The sequence below is a fragment of the Molossus molossus genome, unplaced genomic scaffold, assembly GCF_014108415.1.
Source record: "Molossus molossus isolate mMolMol1 unplaced genomic scaffold, mMolMol1.p scaffold_m16_p_1, whole genome shotgun sequence".
Classification (NCBI taxonomy): Eukaryota; Metazoa; Chordata; class Mammalia; order Chiroptera; family Molossidae; genus Molossus; species Molossus molossus.
This window is the reverse complement of record NW_023425344.1, coordinates 190,519,928-190,543,442: the sequence shown is the minus strand read 5'-3', so window position 1 is coordinate 190,543,442 and position 23,515 is coordinate 190,519,928. Positions and strand designations below refer to the sequence as shown.

The window sequence follows — 23,515 nt, the reverse complement described above, 5'->3', positions numbered from 1 at the left end:
TTACGTGGCTGAAGCAGACGGGGAGAGACGTGTGCGGGGAAGCAGCAGAGGCCTGGGGCGCCCAGACGAAAACCTGCGCGGCTGCTGAGCGTCTGGCCAGGAGGAGTGTGGACTAGGCGAGTCAGGGGAGTGGAAATAGGCCAGAAAGGGTGGGGAGAGGCGTACAAACTACAAGTCCCAGAAAGCAGTGGGCTGGCGGAAGTGAGGGAGCCCGAGCCGCGACCCTTGAAGGAAGAAAGGAAGTGCTTCGGCTTCGCGGTGCGGGAGAAGCTGGGTAAGGTAGGCAGGGCTGCGGCGCGGGGTGGGCGACGGCGAGAGGGGGTCGCCGGGCGCCCCGGAACTCTGTGTCGTCACAGGTGGCGGCCATTTTCGCGGGCGGAGGCGGCCCGGGTGGGCGCTCAGCGAGCGGGGGCGGGCGGGCCTGCGGCGGCTGGGCGGCCTCAGCCACCCGGTAACTGCCTTTTACCCCGGCGTCTCGTCTGCAGAGGGAGCGCTATGTCCGCGGAAGTCCCCGAGGCAGCCTCCGTGGAGGAGCAGAAGGTGAGTGGGGGGGAATGGGCCCGGGGAGCGCGGGAGGCTCCGAGCCGCCCCTGCCGGGGGCCGGGCCTGGCGGGCGGCCAGCTGGCGCCCTGCGGCGGGGCCGCGGGAGCCCGGCCCGCGCGCCGGGTGCAGAGTGGGCTGTGCCCTTGCGCCTCGGCGCGGAGGCTCAACACTCCGAGATCCACTGCCCGCAGTAACTCAGCTAGTGAGCGCCAACGTGCTGGGACTTTGAACCTTCGCCAGGTCCTCCCTGAAACGTGCCTTTGTAAGACGCCTCGGTGCGTCCGACATCTCCCCTCAATACACGCGAGGCCCCAGGGTCAGCCCTTATGCGTGGAACCTGTCTTTCCGTAGCTTGGTTTAGGATGCTTTATTTTGCCCTTGAAGAACTAAGTGTCCTATTGTGTTGTCTGCGCGCCGATTCCCAAGGCGGGATCTCGTGTTTGGGCGGGCCAGGGTTGGGATTTCAGCTCCAGTCCCTGTGGGCCTCGTACTCCTGGTCAGGTAGTAAACTCTTCCGGCTCCAGCCGCCGCCTCTGTAAAATGAGTTCTAGTACTTGCTTCATATGGTGGTTGTGAGGCTTAAATGACGTGGGTAATTGACAGTATTGAGCGCTGTCTGTGTTCAGAAATGTGAGCCAGTGATATTTGCATATGGTAATCGACTCAAAATCGGAAGGTTGGAATTAAATTTTGATGGGGGTGGGGTGGGGTATGTGCCGCTAGCGGGAACCGAACCCGGGACTCTCCGGTCCGCAGGCCGACGCTCCAACCGCTGAGCCAAACCGCAGGGCGGAATTAAAATTTTTGACCAACTTAGTTGATAAGGTTTTCCGTGGAAAAATAGGAATATTTTATAAACTCACTTGTAATAACTTTGTTGTATAGGGAAATATACCATGAATCGGTATGACCCAAATGACGAATGTACAGGCTTTATATTTTGTCTGGACTAGTGCCTGCCCCTTCCACTAGTTATTTCTGTTGCCCTGCCTTCCTGGATACTTGTGGCTGGTTCACAAAGGTCCATGATAAATTGTTTCCTAAATTGTTTATCGAGTGTTACCAACATTTTCTTTTTTTAAAAAACACCAGTCTGCATTATCATAAATAGGATTTGTTCTAAGGCTTGGACTTTGTAAGGGTTTTTGCTTAATGTTGCACCTAACCCATTCCATGTGTTCTTATCCACGGTAACTTTTCCTGAGCTGGATCGTTCTGTTTACTTGTAAAGTAACTGGAGCAAAACAAGAAAACATGTATAGTATAAGTAATAGGCCAAGTTACTTATTTCAGGTCCTTTAGTTTTAGGGTTGTTGTCATTAACACCAAAGAGTGTTAGTAATATAATGTCCCTTCTTGAATTAAGGATTGGCTGTAAATATTGAGTACCGGTAACATGGATACCATTCCTAAACATTAGGAAAATGTGCAGAGTCACTTCTGTGTTCCAATGGGCCAAATCACCTGCTTTTTCTATTTGGAAGAATAGTTAGATGACCTAAAACATTGGATTATTGTCTATGTACCCAAATGACCTTTTAATTAGAGCCAGTGTTCAGCTAAAATACCTTTATAGATTCATGTATGTTAGCCTCTGAAAAATTAAGGCAAAGAAATGAGTCCATGGAGTAAGAGCTAGACTACTATTTCTCTACTTGAGTAGTGTGAGTATCCTTTTTAAGAGAAAAAAACTTTAAAGAACAATATTTTTATTGGGATATTAATTACATATGTTTAAGCGATTATCTTTTATACTACCCTAAAACTAAAACAAATTAAATACAAACAAAACCAGTCTAAAACTATTATTTCTGAGTCCTATGGTATTTTGGTGAAAATTTCCAATGTATTGAGAATATGGTAGCAATTGTTAAAGTTCAGGAGCTTTTTGAGTATTGCAAGTTAACACGCCCAAGACCATCTGATGACTCAGTTCTCATTACAAGTAAACTGTGTGGTTATTTAACTGTAGAGTCATAGATACATCATTTAAATTGTAATTCAACTCTGTTCTTTTCTCACCCTGGACAATAGGAGTAAAACTGCTTAGTTTGTGGTTGTAAATGAAAGCTCAGACAAGGAAGTCACATAGCTCTACTTATAAGATGGCAATTCAAATGCCCAAGAATATGCTTATGGGTGATCTTTTAGATTATCACTGAAGTGAAAACAAAATATTAAAGTTTTGCCCTGCTTGTATGGCTCAGTGATTGAAGGTTGACCCATTCACCAAAAAGTCACCAGTTCGATTCCCAGTCGAGGTGCGGTTGTGGACCTGGTCCCCAGTGTGGGGTGTGCAGGAGGTGACCAGTTGATGTTCTCTGTCATTGATGTTCTCATCAATGTTTTTTATTTTATTTTAATTTTCATACAGTTAGTAGTTTTAAAAAAAAATTTAAAAATTAATTTTAGAGAGAGAGGAAGGGAGAGGGAGAGAGACAGAAATATCGATGAGAGAGAATATGAATTGGCCACCTCCTGCATGCTCCACACTGAGGATTTGGCCTACAACCTGGGCATGTGCCCTGACCGGGAATTGAACCAGCGACCTCTAGGTGCATAAGTCGATGCTCAACCATTGAGCCACACCGGCCAGGCTCATCAATGTTTCTGTCTCTTTCTCCTTTCTTCTCTCTAAAATCAATAAAGAAAAAATATTAAAAAAAATAAGTAAAAAAGTTTTAGCAGAGGCACTATGAATTTATTATCTGTGAATTCCACTTTGCTACTAAGCTAAGAAAGACATGCTCTTTGGCAATGAGGGTGAGAAGAGGCTTATGTATTTTGGAGACAAAATACATAATTCTGCTTTCATTGTGAATATTTTAAGCTGAAGGACTCTTTATTTATGTCTTTATTTTTTTATTTATTATTTTAGAGGAAGAGAGAGACATCAATTGGTGCCTCTCATACATGCCCCAATCAGGGATCAAACCTGCAACCTGGGTTTGTGCCCTGACTGGGAATTGAACCTGCCACCTTTTGGTATATGGGACGACCCTCCAACCAACTGAGCCACAGTGGCCAGGGCAGGACCCTCTTTTATTTATCTTTTCTCCCATATCTCCCATACAACAATTGTTCAGAAAATGTTGAATGAATTTTTCTCAGAATTTTTCCATTGAAACTATTGCCAAACTACTATTCTAATACAAATGGCAATGCTAGTACCACCGTTAAAAAAGAGAGCAAGAGAGGTATAAACCATGGTAATATAAAAAGCTTAGACCCACTTCAGTCTTAGTGAAAAGTGGAAGGGGAGTAAGAAATACAAACTTGCAGTTATAAAGTAAGTCACAGGGATGTAATGTGCAGCATAGGGAGTAGAGTCAATAATAATCATACTAACTATGCATAGCGACAGATGGTTACTAGACTTACTGTGGTGATGGCTTTGTAAGGTATACAAATGCTGAATCAGTGTGTAATACACCTGAAACTAATATATGTCAACTATACTTAAGAATAAATTTTTACAGCCCTGGCCAGTGTGGCTCAGTTGGTTGGAGTGTCATTCCGTACACTGAAAGGTGGCAGGTTCCATTCCCAATCAAGGTACATACCCAGGTTGCAGGTTCAGTCCCTGGTCAGGGTGTGTATGAAAGGCAGCTGATCGATGTTTTTCTCTCTAACATTGATGTCTCTCTATTTCTCTAGAATCAATTATTTAAAAAATAAATTTTTACAAAATTAAGGGATGTGTGTATATAAAATTTTCCCCACATAAATTCTGGCTTTTATGTTTTTTAAAAAGATCTCGCCCTGCCCTGGCCGGTTTGGCTCAGCGGTTAGAGCGTCGACCTGCGGTCCAGAGAGACCCGGGTTCGGTTCCCGCTAAGGGCACATACCTCGGTTGCAGTTTGTCCCTGGCCCTGGTTGGTCGTGCTGTGCGGGTGGTAGCCACTCGACGTGTTCCTTTCATGTCGATGTTTCTCTCTCTCTGCCTCCCACTCTACCTGAACAAAAAATGGAAAAGTGTCCTCGGGTGAGGATAAAAAAAAAAAAAAAAAAAAAAACACCTGTTGCCCTGGCCAGTTTGGTTCAGCGGTTAGTGTTGGCCCGTGGACCAGAGAGCCCTGGGTTCAGTTCCCGCTAAGGGCATGTACCTTGTTTGCAACTTGTCCCTGGCCCTGGTTGGGGTTGTGTCGATGTGTCCCTTTCACATCCATGTTTCTCTCTCTCCATCCTGCTCTATCTGAAGATAAATGCAAAAATGTCCTTGGGTGAGGATAAAAAACTTAAATAAAAAGATCTCAATAGCATGATTTCTAGAAATTTTATTACAATATTCATCAAGTTAAGTTAGTTAAGATGTCTTGGAGGAGGCTAACTCAGGTAGAGCTTTCAACTAAATTATTTCTGTCAATTTAGAAAATATGCTTGGTCCTTTTTTTGAGTGGTAGAAGAAAAGAACTGGTATTTAAATTACTTTCATATGTCACCAGTAAAGAGTAGATATAAATTGCTTTCCTGTTTTCTCCATTTATTAAAAAGTGCAATTAATACTGGCATTTTCTAGGGTTGTTTTGACAATACCTTTGGTAACTAAACGGCTTAAGAGTATTTTCAATTCAGAGCTCAATGTACTAGTTTGGTTTGTGTGCAACTGTTGATCCTTAGCAGTCTAGGGGTAAACCTCAGAAAAGTTTAAAATATTTCTCCTTACTAGTTTAATAGTTTACCATACAGCAGTTAGGCTTGCTTCTGTTTGTGCAAGACTTTAATACCAACTTCTATTCCTGAACCCTGTGTCTGCTATAACATGAAATATTCCAAAGATAAGCTGATGGTGAAATTATCAGGTGTTTAGATAGAAGGTTCCTTAGCTTTATTGAAACAATTGGAGTACATCATTGTATTTGTTGAATACCCATTAAATGCCAGGCACTGGGCAAGCAGCAAGGACTTAAGATGACGACAGTATTTTCCCAGAGAGGTTGACAGTATTGGTACCTTTCTGGCAATATCCCAGAGGATTTGTTGCTTTTATTCATCTTTTCTACTTGTTCATAAATCAGTGCATCAGTGAACGTATTGCTTGGCAGGTAGAGGAAAATTTGCTTAAGAGTGGTCAGATTTTTATTGTTGGTGTTGCTGTGTAACTTTTTGCTGAAGGCTGAAAATTGGTATCAGTCATTCAGACTTAATATCAGTCCATGATAGACTACAAAATTATCCTTAAGTATGTGAATGTCTTTTTTATATGTGTGTATGTATTTAAACCTTATACCCCACATATCTACAGACAGGATATCTAATGTATTTCAGTAGACTAGTTCTCAAAAATGCAAGTGCCTAACAATAAATGTTAGGCCTTGTGCTAGGTATAGAGTATACAGTGAAAATTATTTGAGGGCATAGGTACTTGTCAAGAGGATAACTGGTTTAAAATACAGTTTTTTTGTTGTTTGTTTTGTTTTTTAAATATTTTTTTTCTTTATTGGTTTTTGGGGAGAGAGAGACAGAAACATTGACAAGAGAGAACATTGGCTGCCTCCTGCATGTCCCCCACTGGGGACCGGGCCCACAACCTGGGCACGTGCCCTTACCCGGAATCAAACCAGCAACCTCTTGGTGCATGGGTTGACCCTCAACCACTGAGGCACACCAGCTGGGCTGGTTTTTAAAAACATGTTTTTATTGATTTTTTTTAGAGAGAGTTAGAAACATTGATGTGAGAGAAACATCAGCTGCCTGCTGTGAACCTGCAACCCCAGACATATGCCCTGATAGGGAATCAAACCAGGACCTTCTAGTCCGTGGGACAACGTTCAATCCACTGAGCCACACCAGCTGGGCTTTAATTATTTTTTGTACATCATAAGCATATTTGTTACGATATCCTGAGTTTCTGCTTTCTCAGTTTGTACCTATAGTAAAAAGCTGCAGAATCCTAATGGTGCTACTTCTCCCTCTCTTCCTCGCTCCCAAAGGCATTATCAGCTAAATAAATTCATTCACTCTCTACCATCTATTTCTAAACAGTAGTAAAATTGCTATGCATCAGAGGTTTCTTGGAGAATACAATTCCAAAACCAGGTTTGAATTTTTAAAAATACTTTTGGTTAAGTTTGTCATTTCCCCCCTTTGTTGAGCCTCTGAATTGTATCTTTGTTTTCTGTTTCATTAATTTTTTGCTTTTTATTTTCTCATATTCTCTTTCAGTTCCGTTCTTTGTCTGATTTCTTAAGTTAGATGCATAGCTCATTGAGTTTTGTGTTCTTTTTATTTTTTCTCTCTAATATAAGCCATTAAGGAACACTTGTTTCCCACAAATTTGTTATGTATAGAATTTTTATTATTAGTGAGTTCCAAGTATTTTTTGATTACTTTTTAAGTCATTAATTATTTAGTAATGGATTCTACTTTCCAAATGGCAGGAATATAAACAAATTTTTCTTATTGACTTTTTAAAAAATACATTTAGTCTCTTTTTTATTTATTGATTTGTATGTAAGCTCTGTGTGATGGCTCTTTTTTTAAAAAATCCTCACCCAAGGATACTTTTCCATTTATTTTCAGAGAGAGTGAGGTGTAGGGGGAGAGAAACATTGATGTGAGAGAGACACATTGATTGGTTGCCTCCTGCACAACCCCTACCAGGGCCGGGGACCGAACCGAAACTGAGGTACATGCCCTTGGCCAGAATCGAACCTGTGACTCTGGTCCACGGGCTGATGCTCTAACCTTTGAGGCAAACCGGCCAGGGCTTATTGTTGACTTCTAACCTAATGAATTGCAGTCATAGATGGTGGTCTGGATGGAAATGGTTAAGACTTACCTTATGGCCTAGTATTTAGTCACTTTTTTCATGTGCTTGAGAAGAAAATGCATATTAATTGTTGGGTAGAGAACTAAAATCAGGTATCTTGACAACTTTTTATTTTTCACCTGTAAATAGTTGAGGAAGGTGTGTTGAAACCTGTGCAGATAGACTTGTCAGTTGCTCCCTTTATTACGTCAAATTTTGCTTTATATATTTTGAGTCTTCTTTTAGAGACATGAATATTTAGCTCTTCTGTCTCCTAATAGTGGTTTTTCTCTCAAAGTCTTTTATCTGATCTTTACATAGGTGCACTGGCTTTGTTTTGGTTAGTGTTTACCAGGTATGTTGTTTTTTCCCCATAGGTTTACATTCAACTGTGACTTTATTTATACAGAGGGTTTTTATTGTTTTGTTTTCTTTCTTTTTTTTTTTTTATCCTCACCCGAGGACATTTTTCCATTTTTTGTACAGATAGAGTGGGAGGGAGAGAGAGGAAGAGAGAGAGAGAGAGGAACATCGACGTGAAAGGGACATATCAAGTGGCTGCCACACGCACGACCAACCAGAGCCGGGGACAAACTGCAACCGAAGTACATGCCCTTAGCGGGAACTGAACCTGGGTGTCTCCGGACTGCAGGCCAACGCTCTAACCGCTGAGCCAAACCGGCCGGGGCCCTTTTTTATCCTGACCTGAGTACATTTCTGCGTTTATCTTCAGATAGAGCGGGAGAGGGAGAGAGAGAAACATCGATGTGCAAGAGACACATCAACTGGTTGCCACCCGCACAACCCCAGCTGGGGCTGGGGATGATCCACAACTGAGTTATGTGCCCCTAGTGGGAACTAAACTTGGGACTCTCTGATCTGCAGGCCGATGCTCTAACCGCTGAGCCAAACTGGCCAGGGATCCCCTTGACATTTTATCATTTCACCTTAATTAAACAGATTGTAAAATTAATACCATAAATCCTTTTTTAAACAATATGGGACCATAGAACACTTAAACTAAAAATACTATGCTGTTGTATAGTATTTTAAAAAATCTTTATTGTTGAAAGTATTACAGATGTCTCCCATTTTTTCCCCCATTGACCCCCTCCTTCCTGTTGTTTGTTTTTAACCTTATAGTAAGACTTTAAAAGAAGAAAAGTGTTGCCTGGCTGGTATGGCACAGTGGTTGAGCATCGACCCATGCACCAAGAGGTTGCCAGTTCGATTCCCGGTCAGGGCACATGCTCAGGTTGTGGGTCTGATCTCCAGTGGGGACCATGTAGGAGGCAGCCATTCGATGTTCTCTCTGATCGATGTTTCTATCTCTCTCCTTTTCTCTCTAAAATCAGTAAAGCAAAAAAATTTTTTATTGTTGTTGTTTTTTTTTAATTCCTCACCTGAGGATATTTTTCTACTTATTTTCAGATAGAGTGGAAGAGAGGAACATCGATGTGATAGAGCCACATAAACTGGTTGCCTCCCACATGACCCGACCAGGGCTGGGGACGAACTGCAGCCGAGGTACGTGTCCTTGACTGGAATTGGTCCACAGGCTGACGCTCTTAACTGCTGAGCCAAACCGGCCAGGGCAAAAAAATTGTTTTTTAATTTAAAAAATAAATAAGAAAAGTGAATGTTAATTATATCTCAAAGCTAAGGAAAAAATGAGAAAAGTGACTAGTTTGTCACTATATATGTACATTTAGCAATTTCTTTGTTTGCTAGTTTCTTCTACATCTCATATCTTTTGGGGGATTTATTTTAATTATAGCTGAAATAAATGTTCAGAAATAGCCCTAGCTGGTGTGAGTCAGTTGGTTGGAGTGCCATCCCATATATCCAAGGGTCATGGGTTCAATTCCTGGTCAGGGCACATACCTAGGTTGTATATTTGATCCCTGGTGAGTCAAGGAGTGTAGGAGGCAACTGATTTGTTTCTCTCTCTCTCTCGCTCTGAAGATCAATTTTAAATAATTAAATGTTCAGGAATTCTTTTGAAGGATGTTCAGAAACATGTAATCACACTAAATTCTTTGTCCCCTTTTGCATTTTTAAAACGTGACTATAGAGCCCTGGCCGGTTTTGCTAAGTGGTTAGAGTGTCAGCCCTCAGATGGAAGGGTCTCGAGTTCAGCTCGGGTCAAGTGCATATACCTGGGTTGTAGGTTCCAACTTCAGTCCAAATCGGGTTGTGCGGAAGGCAGCCAATTGATGTATCTCTCTAACATCGATGTTTCTATCTCTCTCTTCCTCCATCCCTCTCTTCCATTCTCTCTAAAAATGAATAGAAAAATATGCTCGAGTGAGGATTAACAAAAAAAAGAAAGAAAATAAACATGACCATAGGGATAAGTTGCTTATTTTACCAGAGTTTATCTGTTGGTGTCCTATCTGGAGGATAGAAACCCTTTGGGGTATTTCAAACAGAAAGGGGTGATTTAGGGGATTAGTTTACAAAGTATGAGAAGGGATAGAAGAGCAAAGGGGGAAGATAATGTTTCCAGTAGTGAGGGGAAAGGCGTTGACCCTGCAAGAGTGAGCACTGTTCTGAGCCCATTGTCCTCCATACTCACTCTAATGTAATTGCTACATTACCCCAGATTATCTGCTCCATGCCCCCCTACAGGAGCCACTGCTACATTGTTGGTGGCAACATCAGGAACAGAATAGATTCTTTCTTGCATGCTTTTTAATCTGGTGTAGGTACCATTAGCAGAACCTAATAGGAATTCAGTCTGGGAAATGTTGTTACAGGCTTCGAACTACTGATTCAGGGGAGTTTTTATTTTTATTTTTTTGTGGTACGTGCCCCTAGCAGGAACTGAACCCGGGACTCTCTGGTCCTCAGGCCGATGCTCAACCGCTGAGCCAAATTGGCCAGGGCTCAGGGGAGTTTTTAGAAAAGGGTAACTCCGCTGAATGCCAGTGGACCCAGTCTGCCACCTGCCGTGTTATTTATACTTTACTCCACAAACAAATCTGTAGCTGTGTCAGAGTGTTGGTGAATATCCAACAAGCATTTAAACTTGCTTACCAGTAAGATCCTAGAACTGTTCATCTGCCGAAGGTTAAGATGGTTTTTTATGATCCATGAAAAGTATTGTGGACATCTTGATGGTATTTACTATGTTTAAAAGTAACTTCCTATGTTTTGGTCATATTTTCACCCTTTGGTGTTAAGTACAGCTCAAATTATGAATCTGGCTATGAATTTGCATCTAGCAAGGAGTTGCCTTGTGTCATGTATTTGGCAAGAAAGTCCAGGAATTGTTTTGTTTTTTTCAGAACACATAAATCCATTCTGAACCTAAATGATCTTTTCAGCCGTAGTTGCTGTTTTGCCCCCAAACTTTTTTCTATAGTATATTATTTTAATTGAACATAATTACTATTATATACATAAATATATAAATGTTTTCCTTATTAAAATAATAAGGGGATGCCAGGTAAAATGGGGAAAACCTGAAGATATACTGCAAATTAGGGTAAGTTGCTACACTTATACAAGAAATTTTAAGGAATCTCTCTTAAATACAGAGAACCAATACTCAAACAAAGGGAGAAGAAGAGCACTTTTATTTCCTCGGCCCAAGAAAGCTGGATGGTTTTAATGGAAATGTGGGACTCAGTTAACACCCTTTAATTTGCTCAGAAGGCTGCAATCAGGTTGGAGTCCTTTCTAACCCACGTCCAAATTTAATGTCAACCAGTTTAAAAAACAAATTTACAATGGAACTCAAGTGTAGGTCCTTCCTCCCAATTCCACTTCTGAATTGTAGCGCTGCAAATACCCTGGGGCCATAGTAGATGCCTGAGTGAAGGCAGAGTCACAGAGAATAAATTGCAGTGACCCAGACCACCTAATACATGAAACTGGTAACCTTAAATTTAAAGTTAGTAAGGCCTGACCGGTAGGGCTCAGTGGTTGAGCATCAACCCATGCACCAAGAGGTCACTGGTTTGATTCCTGGTCAGGGCACATGCCCAGATTGTGGGCCCAATCCCCAGTGGGGGGCATGTAGGAGGCGGCCAATCGATGATCTCTCTCATCGGTTTCTATATCTCTCAAATCAGTAAAGAAAAAAAACAAAATTTTTTTTTTACTCTCACTCAAGGATATTTTTACATTTATCTTCAGATAGAGCAGGAGGGATGAAGGGAGGGAGAGAGAGAGAGAGAGAAACATCGATGTGAGAGAGACACATCAATTGGTTGCCACCCACAAGACCCCAACCAGGGCCAGGGACGAACTGCAACCGAGGTATGTGCCCTTGGCTGGAATCGAACCTGGGACTCTTTAGTCCGCAGGTCAGCGTCCTAACCGCTGAGCCAAACTGGCCAGGGCAGAAAAAAAATTTTTTTAAGTTTGTAAGGCAAAATCACATATAACTAAAATCCCACTTGAAAAAAATCCCAACAAAGTTATGATCATATTGGAAAGTGTCTCATCAATCTCAGTAGGTCAAGTAAGTATTCACTTTCTTGTCTAGTGTTTGAACAGATGGCTGGGCTGATTTCTTCATTTGATTGTTAGCTGAGGTAGTAGGCTTGTGTTGTAGAGGCTGAGTTTTTCATCACTAGAATGATAAATAGTATGTATATTTGCTTACACTCTCAACTGATGCCCAGGGATTGAGACCATGGGAATGGGAGGTTTGCATCACAAACCTCACACTTCAACTCTCTGGAGCCAACCCTTGAATGGAGTGACTGGCAGAATCAATGATGCTGTTTAGAGTCTTTATCTCTGGCTGAACACACATAGTTGAATTTTGTGTACATCAAGTGAGTGAATGATGTGACCACTGTAAAGAGACTAAAAATCAAAATAGATGTATGAAACTGCAGCATAAAAGGTGGAAAGTGAAACACTTGAAGCAGAAGGGAGCCTATACATAAAAAAAAAAAGCCCCATAGAACAAGTATATTTGACAGAAGCAGCTTTATTCTCAAAATCCTCTAAGACTAAAAATGAGAAGATGTAACAATACACGAAGTTGTTCAAGATGAGGGAAATATCGACAATATATAAGGTGAATAAAACTAATTATAAAACATATATGAATATAATTTTGAGGGAAATATATGCAAAACTTGTACAAAAGTTGTTTCTTCAGTTCCTAGATTGATAAATTTTACTTGTTCTACAGGAACAGTAGGTTTGACATTTATGGATTTAGCATTCCTGCATTTTGACTATTCATAAATAACCTGGGAGTATTGGGATATGCAGGGGTGTGTCATTTTGCTGAGCTGGCATGTGGAAATGAGTACATTAGCTACAAAGTGCACTTCACCATTGCCCAGCCTCCCATTATCAGGGCATCTCTGTTTTTCTTGATTCATTCTTCCGCACTACTTGCCATAAAGCAATGAACACTGCTTCTATAAAAGTTGCTCTTAGGAAGAAAGTACACTATATCAAGGCTGGTGTTAAAAGTGAATAGCCTTAAAATGTTGACAGTCCTTGGTCAGAAAACACGTTTTGTGTTTTAATCCTCACCTGAGGATATTTTTTCCATTGATTCTTTAGAGTGGGAGGGAGGAAGGGGGAGAGACAGAAAGAAAGAAACATCGATGTGCATCCACTGGTTGCCTCCTGAACCACGGGGGCTGGGGATTGAACCTGCAACCCAGGTACATACCCTTGATTAGGAATTGAACTCATGACTCTTTGATCCATGAGCTAATGCTCTAACCACTGGCAAGGACAGAAAATATGTTTTTGATACATTAAAGAATGCATGAACAGGTTAATTAATTTTCGGGGATAATTAGGCAATAATATACACAGATGTGAAAATCAACAAAGATGATGTTTCCTTTACAAATATCAAAAGTCTTCTGTATTTAATTATTCAGGAAAAATGTGCTGGTAAGTAAGCTGCTGCTAATTTGTATTAAAGAATCTCAGGAGCTTCCAATCATGCATGATTTTGGATAAATAGGTGATCAAAAAGACCTTTTGTATTTTAACAGTATTAAGATGATTTTCTATATATAGGCAAAGAGCTGATGAATTCCATAGAAGGTAACTAACTATAAATGTATTATACATGACTGAAAAGTAATGGCAAGCAAGACTTCAGAGCTGAGCTGTCTTGATATTTTTATCCCATGTGTGGGGTGCTACACATGCATCACACAGCTATAATAGAGCTATCACATGGATCATCTGGAAAAACAAGAGATGTTTTAAAAGCTTCTGTGTTTGATTTTTTAGTCAGATGCTGCATTATTTGGCATTAGACAACTAAAGTCAGAATCCAGATATTGAAAGGTGAATTATTTTAAATAACTGAATTGTAATAGAGAAGTAATTTTAAATTATTCCAGGAAATGGAAGATAAAGTGACTAATCCAGAGAAAGCTGAAGAAGCAAAATTGAAAGCAAGGTATCCTCATCTGGGGCAAAAGCCTGGAGGTTCAGATTTCTTAAGGAAACGATTGCAGAAAGGGGTAAGTTCTTATGTGTAATCTTCAAATACTTAAATTTTATAAACTCAGTTTGCTGATAGGGATTGTGAAATGGGTGTCTGAGTATATAGCTCTATATGTGTGTGCACGTGTGTGTGTTTTCCCCAATATTTTAAACTGTTCATTCTGTGATAAGAATTAACAATCCAGAGGAAGCTTAATGACCTCCAAGCAGGATAAACAAAAAGAAAGCTTAATCTAGGTATACCATACTATATACCATACTCAAGCTGCCAAAAAAACAAAACAGAGAAAGCATTAAAAACAGCCAAGGGTGGGGGTGGGAACACATTACTTTCAAAGGAGAAGCAATAGCACTGATCATTCACTTGTCAATAATGGAAGTGAGAAGACAGTGAATACCATTTTTAAATTGCAGGAAGAAAAGAAAATGTTAACATAGAATTCTATTTCCATAAAAAAGTCTTTTAAAAATGAATTTAAGCCCTAGCTGGTGTGGCTCAGTTGGTAGAGTGTTGTCCCAATAACCAAAAAGCAGAGTCACCGATTTGATTCCCAGTGAGAGCAAATGCCTGGGTTGTGGGCTTGAGCCCCAGTTGGGAGCTTGCAGGTGGCAGCGGATTCGTTTTCTCTTTCACATGGACAGTTCTCTCTCTCTCCCCCTCTCCCTCTCTCTATAAAAATCAATAACAATTTAAAAAGAAAAAAGAATTCACAATCCAGGACTCATCACTTTTAACTAAAAGTATTTCAATAGCTTACTATTTCCCTTACATAATACATTTCACAGTCAGTTACTCTGATAGAATTTATTCATTGTCATTTTACTAGTTCAAATTGTTGCATTTTGAAATGTTACCATACTTTCTGAGGTAGAAACCATTATTTTTTAAGAATGAGATCTGAACTGACATAATGTTACATGTTTGTTCCTTAGGTTGTTCTTGTCTTCTTTTCTATCTCCTTCGTTTATAAAAAATTTAAGAGCTCCATCTTTGGTCTAAGCACATTAAAATTATTTACCATACAGGGAGCAGGGAAGAATGAAATATTGCTTATGGAAGAGAATTGTTTATTGAATCAGATGTCAGATCATGTTTCTTCCTAAATGAATACTTTAAATATGCTGGTATCTAGCCCTGGCTGGGTAGCTCAGTTGGTTAGAGTGTTGTCCCTAAACGCCAAGGTTGCAGGTTTGAGCCCAGGTCAGGGCACATATAAGAAGCAACCAATGAATACATAAGTAAGTGGAACAAATCACTTTCTCCCTCCACCCCTTCCTCCCTCCTTCCCTCTCTAAAATCAGTAAATTAAAAAAATTTTTTTAAATTCTGATTATCTGCAGCTTGATTACAAAAACATGTCTGTATGTTTATATGTGTATATTAGCTATAATTATATGTATTATTTTCTCAAATCATATTCCAAAAGGATATTTTTTCCAGCTTTATTGAGATGTAATTGACATACATCTTTGTGTAAGTTTAAGGTGTACAATGATACATGTATATACTGTGAAATGCTTACCACAATAAGTTGACACATCCTTTATCTTGCGTAATTACCATTTTTTTTTGTTATAATGAGGCCCTTAAAGCTCTACTCTTATTAGCAACTTTGAAGTGTGCAATCCAGTATTGTTAACTATAGTCATCATACTGCACATTAGATCCCTAGAACTTACTCATTTTACAATCGAAAGTTTACATCCTTTGACCAGCATCTCCCCATTTCCCCTACCCCTTAGCCCTGTCATCCACCATCCTACTCTGTGTCTGTGAGTTTGATGCTTTTAGATTCCACATATAAATGAGATCACATACAATGTGTCTTTCTACCAAGATAGGTTGTCTCCTGCACATGCCCTGACTGGGGGTGGGGATTGAACTCAAACCTAAGTAAATACCCTGACCAGCAATTGAACCTGTGACCTTTCGGTATACTGTGTATGGGAAGACACTCCAACTCACTGAGCCACACTGTCCAGAGCTTTTTTTTTTTTAGTGTCAATATTTTATTTATAGCCAAAACAGAATTTATTGTATTTTTTAACTTTTCTGGCTTTAAAGAAGATTACTTATTAATAATAATTGAATGTTATTTTTCTTATCTTACTTGAAATAACACTCACCGTTTTGAAAATAATAGGATGTCAAGGAAGAGTTATACCAAACATATAAAAATGTAAAAACTGTTCCATGAGAAGTAATTTAGTGGGGTAGTTATTACAAAACTGATAGATATTATCTGTACTACATAAAGAAATCTTTCACATATACAAGAAAAACATTAAGGAGCCTCTAAGTTAAGGATTTTAACATGAAATATAGATAGATATTAAACACTGAGAAAAATACCCATGATAGATATCGGTGAAATGTAAATAAGAACAATCATATTTTTAAGTTTGAAGATACTCATTGTAGCTTTATCTATAATTAGAAGCCGCAGCACTATTGAAAAGCACGGAGATGGTTACATCGTGATAAGTGAACAAAGTGTTATCTTGAAGTTAGTATTGTAGGTGTAAATAGTTGCAAATGAGAAAAATGCCACTGAAGCAAGAAATAACTATACACCATAATTCTATGTTAAGAGTTGATTTTTTAAAGAAGCCTGTATCACAGAGTCCTGGGTTTTAGTTTTTCTCTGTTGTAATAGCAAGCTGACAAATTGCATTATATCTTTAGTTTCTTCTTAATTTGAGAGGATTGGTTAGATGTTACTTATTTGAGGTCCCTTTCTGTTTCACTGTACTTCCCAATGTTATTATGAGATGTCAAGAATTGATACCTAGTTTAGGCTTTAACAATATGATCTATACATAATGACCACATAGACTGTCAGAGCTGTGTAGGATATCGTGAACCAGTCCATGTCTGTTTGTTTTTTCCTATTTGGGGAGTTTGTGAAGTCCCAAGAAAACTGAGGATCCAGTTTTATGAAACATAGTCTTAAAAGTTCAACATTGTTACTTAGGTGATCACTTAGTGTCAGTGCAAATATAAAGATTGATGTAAATGTGCACCCTAAATATGGATGGGAAGAGGTTTTATAAGATTGTCATCCAGATGATCCAGATATGTTTTGTTAACTTTTAAAGATTTTTTTAGCCCTGGCCGGTTTGGCTCAGTGGTTAGAGCATCGGCCTGCGGTCCTGAGAGACCCGGGTTCGGTTCCCGCTAAGGGCGCGTACCTCGGTTGCAGTTTGTCCCCAGCCCTGGTCGGTTGTGCGGGTGGCAGCCACTCGATGTGTTCCTTTCACATCGATGTTTCTCTCTCTCTCTCTGTTCCTCTTTCTCCCTCCCACTCTACCTGAACAAAAATAGAAAAATATCCTCGGGTGAGGATTAAAAAAAAAAAGATTTTTTTATATTAAAAAAACACAAAATTTAAAAATTGTTAAAGACAACTAATATTGTCTTCTTAGGCTGTAACTGTCCCAATATGAGAAACATTTATCTCTTTACTCTTCTACCTAGAGCAGTTATAATTGCTAAGCATTGATTTTAGTTTTGCCTGTAGCTGCACAAAATACATTTAGTTCCTTTTCCCGAGCACAGTAGCCTAATCTACAGTTAAGTGCAATCTCCTTATGATGAACTTTTGCTTACTATAAAATAGGTATCATTAGAGCCTTGGTCAAGTTTGACTCAGAGGTTAGAGCGTCCGCCTGAGGACCAAAGGGTCCTGGGTTTGATCCCTGGTCAAAGGCACTTACCTGGGTTGCAGATTCAGTTCTCAGCCCCTGTCAGGGTTTGTGTGGGAGGTGACTAGTCAATGTGTCCCTCTCACATCGATGTCTGCTTGCCTGCCTCTCCCTCCCTCCCTTCCCCTCTCCCCTACCACTCTTTCTAGAAATCAGTGGGAAAATATCCTCAGGTGAGAATTAACAAAAAAAATAGGTGTCATTAGAAATTACATTGGGGCAAATCTGCCTACAATTTGTATGGTGTGTTAAATATTTCATTTTGTGCTTTTGACTCAGTAAAAGAACTCGGCAGGCTGCTTTGTTCTCCTCTAGAGGCTACTAACCAAGTAAGTAGTAGCTCTCTGATACAAGTAGCGCATAAGAAGTTCGGAGATTATTTTTCACTATACCATGCAGAAATGAAGCTGCAGCAAGTCTTAGAAAGGCCTGGTCCCAGTTTCCTTGTTATTGCTCAATGTGTTTACACGTAACAACAAATGAAAAGCGATTTCTAACTTCAGACCCTTTGGCCTTACACCAGATCTGGTTTATCAAAGAATAGTCCCTGGAGGGAGGCAGCCAATGAGACCATTTCTCAAGCCACTCAATCTTATACTGCTAAGCTCTGAGTTCCCAGCTACTTCATTTACCACATAAAGTATTCCTTAAGTCTCAAAAGAGAGTATTTGCTTTTTCCCCTCTCACCCTTTGTCCAGGGCCCCATCTCATACCTGGATTATTCCCTCTTGCCTATCCTAGACTGAGGTGTTAGTTTCCTCTCCTTTGAGCACCCACACCACCTTGTATACTTAAAACAGTAATGTTAACCTTAATTTTTATTTTAGTGAACTACTCTGGTTCAACTAAATGATTTTAATCCTTGCAGATATGTTTATCCTAGGTAATAGTACAGGCAATCATAAATAATAGTTTTAATAACTATAAGGTTACTTGAAAGTGGGTGGCACATCCTAATCTCAAGTTGGTGAGTTTATGCAATTTATTTTCAAAATCACTTAAGAATATCAGCTTGCTTTTCCCATTAGTAAATGAAAGATTTGCATTTCACTCTTTTAGTCCAGGACTGTTCGTTCCTGGATGGATTAACACGGAAGTTGATGTCAATCTTGAGTGTTCTGTCCTAAAACCAGAATGATATAAGTAAGCCTGAAGGGAGGGGTTGTTGCTTGACTTCTTGGTTGCTAACTTGTGCTGAAATTCTACACAGAGACATAGCTGTTTCATTTAAATTTTGTTACAATAACTTATTTTATACTGACAGTATAAGGTCATATCTACAACTTTAAACCAGTGTAATTGGCATATGAAGACTTTTGAATTCTCTGAATTTTTTTTTCCTTGTAGCAAAAATATTTTGATTCTGGAGATTACAACATGGCTAAAGCAAAAATGAAGAACAAGCAGCTTCCTACTGCAGCCCCGGATAAGACAGAGGTCACTGGTGACCACATTCCCACTCCACAGGACCTTCCTCAACGGAAACCATCCCTTGTTGCTAGCAAGCTGGCCGGCTGATTAAAAGAGTGGAACTGCATGAATCTTCTAATTCGCATCGTTTTTCCTTAATCTGTTACTTCCCCGCTTTTTATTTCCGTTCATTCACTAAGTCATTTGAGAGTGACAGCTTTGCAGGTAGTGGTAGTGTGTGCTGCTATTGTAAAGGAAGATACATGTGTAGAGTTTTTGATTAGTTTAACAGTGCACTGATGAAGAGAACACGTTAGAGCAACATAAAGTAATCTACTTGAAAATAATTGTATATATTACCTAACTCCTAGTGTAGGATTGGTCCTAACAACTACCAAGCAAGTTTTACATTTTTAATGTTTTGGCTTTCTTTAATTCATCCTAATTATCGCTTTGTATGTTATTCTTATTTAATTAACCTCTATTGTATTGACTTCTGTATCTTCCTTTTGGATTTTATAAACAGATGTTTAAGACCACAAGTTGGAAGAAAAGTCACATATTTCAAACACAAATAGATGGGGCTCCAAAAGATTTGTATTTCTGTGCTTGAACTTGAATGGCCTTAAACCTGTTTCAGCTTTAACAATAGAAGTTTACTTGGGCAATATTTGCCCATTCTGGTGTAACTTATGTGACCCTAGTGCTTAACAACTGCCGTTGAAGCTAATATTCTTAATCAGTTCTGTAGTTAGAGTACCTTTTGTTATTAAAGATATGAATGAAGTATGCATGTGCATTGACTGTTGAATTCACTTTTGTGCCATTTTTGTAAATACAATAGTTTTGCACAACCTCTCACAAATGTCTGTATTAATTTCGTATATTAAAAAGTAGATGATGTGCCAACCAGAAGCACAAAAGTTCCTACACAAAACTCTGTATGTCATTAGAGCCTTTATATAGTAAGACTAGTTTATAATCTTGGGCTTACTAGAATACCAAACTGAAATCTTTGCTCAGTCTGCCATAGACTTAAGCTTTTTCATTTGTTCCTAATATCCATGACATTCAGTGGCCTTGTGCAAATATGATATGTTGCTTAGGCATATCTTTTGTCCTATGCAGAACATTTCATTTTGACTTTTATGAAAATTACAATTTATGTAATTTATATAAACTTTTTAAATGTAGAAACTTTTTACTTCCACAGCCAGTTTTGGGGACACTACTATAAAAGGTTTCGATGCTCTGCTTCCTGTGGCCCCTCCCTCCTTTTTTTCTTGCCTTTTTTTTGACTCAAATCATGCTGGGCTGTGCTGTTCACCCTATTTGGAAGCATAGGTGTCTGTGTTCTTGCTCTTGAAATTTGCTCTGCTGACTGCTGTATTTTATAATCATGTTTTCCTTACACTTTTCAGTTAATCATTCTTATTCCTGTATTATTATTAATATTTGACAGTTGTTTAAATAAAAGGAACTTTATAATGAGACAAATACTTGAGAAGACTGGCCCAGGAAACCTATGTCAGGATGAGCTAAACTCTGGTAAATAATTTTAAGAAATTCTGATGAGCTAAGTAAATTAGGCTTGTGACAGAGGAATTTACATGATAGGTGGAACATACGCATACTAATATATTCAGATGTTTTGCTTCTGTAGATGTCACTTTAATAAACTATCAATTTATTTTTGCTTTTTTTTAAAAAAAACAAAATCTAGTAAGAACTTGAACAGACTTTACTGGGACAAATTTACTGCTCTATTAGGAGCGCTTCCCGAATAAGTTGTCATAATGCTGTAGTATGATAATGAGGATCAATAATCTGAGATGATACAGTTTTTCTCTTCATCTTTGACTTGCACAGGGCCTCCCTTCTTTTGGATCCAGACATCTTTTTTGGATCTTGGCTCCATTTGTGTACCTGCTTTCCTATGACCCCAAGAATTGTAGATGGTGCCTTGAGTATATAGCACCTGCACTTGAAGACAGCCTAATGCTTTGAAGAAAGCTGGCTGATTATCTTTCTGCTCTACCCACCCCAAAAAGCAGAAAAAAAAAAATCAGTACTGTGCTAATATGTAATTTTAAGAAATAGGAACAAGTAGGTTATTCCACAATATATATATAATTATTGTAGGATTGATTTAAGAATTACAAAATAGTGCTCGCTTTGGTGCACATATACTAAAATTGGAATGTTACAGAGATTAATTAGCATGGTCCCTGTGCAGGGATGACATGGAAATTTGTGAAGTGTTCCATATTTTAAAAGAAAAAAAGAATTACAAAATACTCCAAAGTAGAATTTCTGCAATATCTCGTCTTTTTAAATGAATATGTGCAAGCTATCACCATTAAATCTACGCACCAGAGAAAATTAATCTGAAATATTAGACCATGTTATTCTTGACATGTGGTTCTTCTGCTGTGGTTTGCGATAAGTGATGTAACCTTTGTCTGAGTTTTAGTTTGTAAAATACAATGCTAATTAACCTACCTCAAAACTTGAGGATCTGTGAAATACTGAATAAGTGCCCAAAATAAAATATTGTTGATTGTCTTTTTATTAAAAGTAAATTTCCTCATTAAACCAACCTGCCTTCTATAAAGTCACCATGCTTAAAATCTCAGGATTTTCCACTGGGAAAGACCTGTCATTTAAGGATTTGTAGGTATAATTGCTTAGCCTCCATTATCGGTGCTTGGGATAGAAGTTTTAAAATTTTTCTATTTTTGATTCTGCCTCAACACTTAGTTTGAAGACATTTGCAGGCTGTTTCACCATTGCTAAAATGAAGATTTTGACTAGATGAGCTCAGTCATAATCATCTATTTCTTTGATTGTGGAGTTGTGGTTTGAGAAATGGCTAATTTTAATCGTCCTGTTTATTATAAATGAATGCTGAAGTAAAGTGAAGATAAATACTTCATGAAAGTCTTGGCTAACATCTGAAATAAATTACCTGTTTCAGTAGCTCCTACTTGATAGTGCAGTTTTGAGAAAAATGCCACTTTTGAAAGCTACAGCTGACTAAAATAATTATAGTTCTTGGCATTTGGGATAGTAATAATTGTTGAAGAACTGGAAGGAGCATATTTGCAGTCTATTTACAAGTTACTCAACCTTCTGTTTCTGACCTAAAAATAGTCTTAACTGTTCATTGAGGTAAGGCCTCTTCTTGTTATAACTTGAACAGTTGGAATTAGTTGCTCTTTTGTAACAAAACCATACCTCTGAATATTATTGATGCTTTTTACTAAACCAGACATATTCTTTCTCAGCCCAAATTAGTGGAGTTTTATCATAGCTGAAATGTAATCTCAACTTAAACTGTGCTCTAAACTTGGTGTTTGGTGAGCCAGGTGCAGGTATCTGTAGGAAGAGCACATCTGAGTGGTGACTAAAGTAGTTTCTTTGGTGGCCTTTTCACATTCCCCAACATTCAAACACATTGTCACTCTTCGTTTTGCTTTTCACCTCATTTTACTACATCCCTCATTCGCTTATTTAAGCCTCCTAATGGCTTTTATTAAATGGTGTTTAGGGCTGGTGACTTATCAATCCTTACTATCATTCCCAATAGGAATATAATTAAGGACATATTTTAAATTTTCTAAAACATTTATCTTAATCTGGATAATGATGAATTTGAGCCACTGTCCCAACTCTGCAACTCAGCATACACTGCCGGTTTTCCCCACGACACCTTGTAAAATTAAGACAAAAGAAAATCTCATTCTGGGATTGTGAAAATAAGTAAAAACACCTATTTTAATAGTTTTAGTCTTTTAAGTAGGTAGGCCTATAAGTTTTATTCTGCAAGTCACTGGTGGTCATAACCATTAATGTATGTTTGTGTTAAGAACTAAATGGCATTTGGAAGGAAATATCTAATTCTTTTAATATGCCCTCAAATATGTTATCACATCTCTTACCATTTGTGATGCAATGACACTGCTCCTGTGTAAAAGGGCCAAGAATAAATGCCTTTGTTGTTGAATATGTCTATAGAGTTGGCAGTTAATGCTGAAATCTGTTAAATAGCCCTTCCAAAATTATACTTGTGATATATACAGAAAAATAAACCGATCTACTTAATTTCTATTGGTTTAATTTGCAATTTCTGTCTCATTTAAGTGTTACATTGTTTCTTAGTATATTTTGTGTTGATTCATTTAGATTTCAGCCACTACTGTATACAGAAAGAATTATTGTAGTCTTAAATATTCTTTTAACTTAATGAGATTCTAGCAACTCACTTTTATATTTGTAAAGTCTTTTAATGTCCTCGGGTGAGGCTTTGTAGTTATGGTAACATTACATGTTGGCAGATTGTGAATCTTCGCCATGTCATGTATAAAATACACTAGCACAGTATTGGCAGAAATAGAAAGATGAATAAGATGAGCTTACATTCTGTAAAGTTATATATGTAATATGTATGTTTATTATATGTACAGAAAATTTAATGCTGGTAGAAAGTATTACATTCCTTAAGAGGTAGAAATAAATTTCCAGCAAGTTTGGAGGAATGAGTTACTCAACTTGGGATAAATGGGATGAGTGAGTGGTACGATCAGGGAAGTCCTACAGGTGGCTTTAAGAGATAGGTTACTGGTCCTGGCTGGTTTGGGTCAGCGGTTAGAGCATGGA

The 23,515-nt window shown here is 38.7% G+C and overlaps 1 protein-coding gene and 1 non-coding gene across 5 annotated transcripts; both read left to right on the top strand.

The window, feature by feature from the left end:
- The first annotated feature begins 212 nt into the window (after positions 1 to 212).
- ARPP19 (cAMP regulated phosphoprotein 19) lies at positions 213 to 22,947 on the top strand. Of its 4 annotated transcripts, none has more exons than XM_036271556.1 (4): positions 213 to 279; positions 486 to 540; positions 13,636 to 13,758; positions 18,794 to 19,717. In XM_036271556.1, the coding sequence occupies exons 2-4, from the start codon at positions 496 to 498 to the stop codon at positions 18,962 to 18,964; spliced, it is 339 nt and encodes a 112-aa protein (XP_036127449.1). In that variant the 5' UTR covers positions 213 to 279; positions 486 to 495; the 3' UTR covers positions 18,965 to 19,717. The 4 variants fall into 4 exon arrangements, with proteins under 4 accessions (XP_036127449.1, XP_036127456.1, XP_036127461.1 ...); XM_036271563.1 differs by having other exon boundaries at positions 218 to 274; XM_036271568.1 differs by lacking the exon at positions 486 to 540 and having other exon boundaries at positions 219 to 274; positions 18,794 to 22,947.
- LOC118621606 lies at positions 21,023 to 21,129 on the top strand. Its single transcript, XR_004957737.1, has one exon. It is a non-coding gene; the product is annotated as a U6 spliceosomal RNA (small nuclear RNA).
- Positions 22,948 to 23,515: the final 568 nt, after the last annotated feature.

Bases quoted from the DNA above. Each gene is read 5' to 3' on its own strand.
- ARPP19 (XM_036271556.1), top strand. From the start codon at position 496: ATGTCCGCGGAAGTCCCCGAGGCAGCCTCCGTGGAGGAGCAGAAG. The intron at 541-13,635 runs GTGAGTGGGGGG...AAATTATTCCAG, and splicing joins CCTCCGTGGAGGAGCAGAAG to GAAATGGAAGATAAAGTGAC. The intron at 13,759-18,793 runs GTAAGTTCTTAT...TTTTCCTTGTAG, and splicing joins GGAAACGATTGCAGAAAGGG to CAAAAATATTTTGATTCTGG.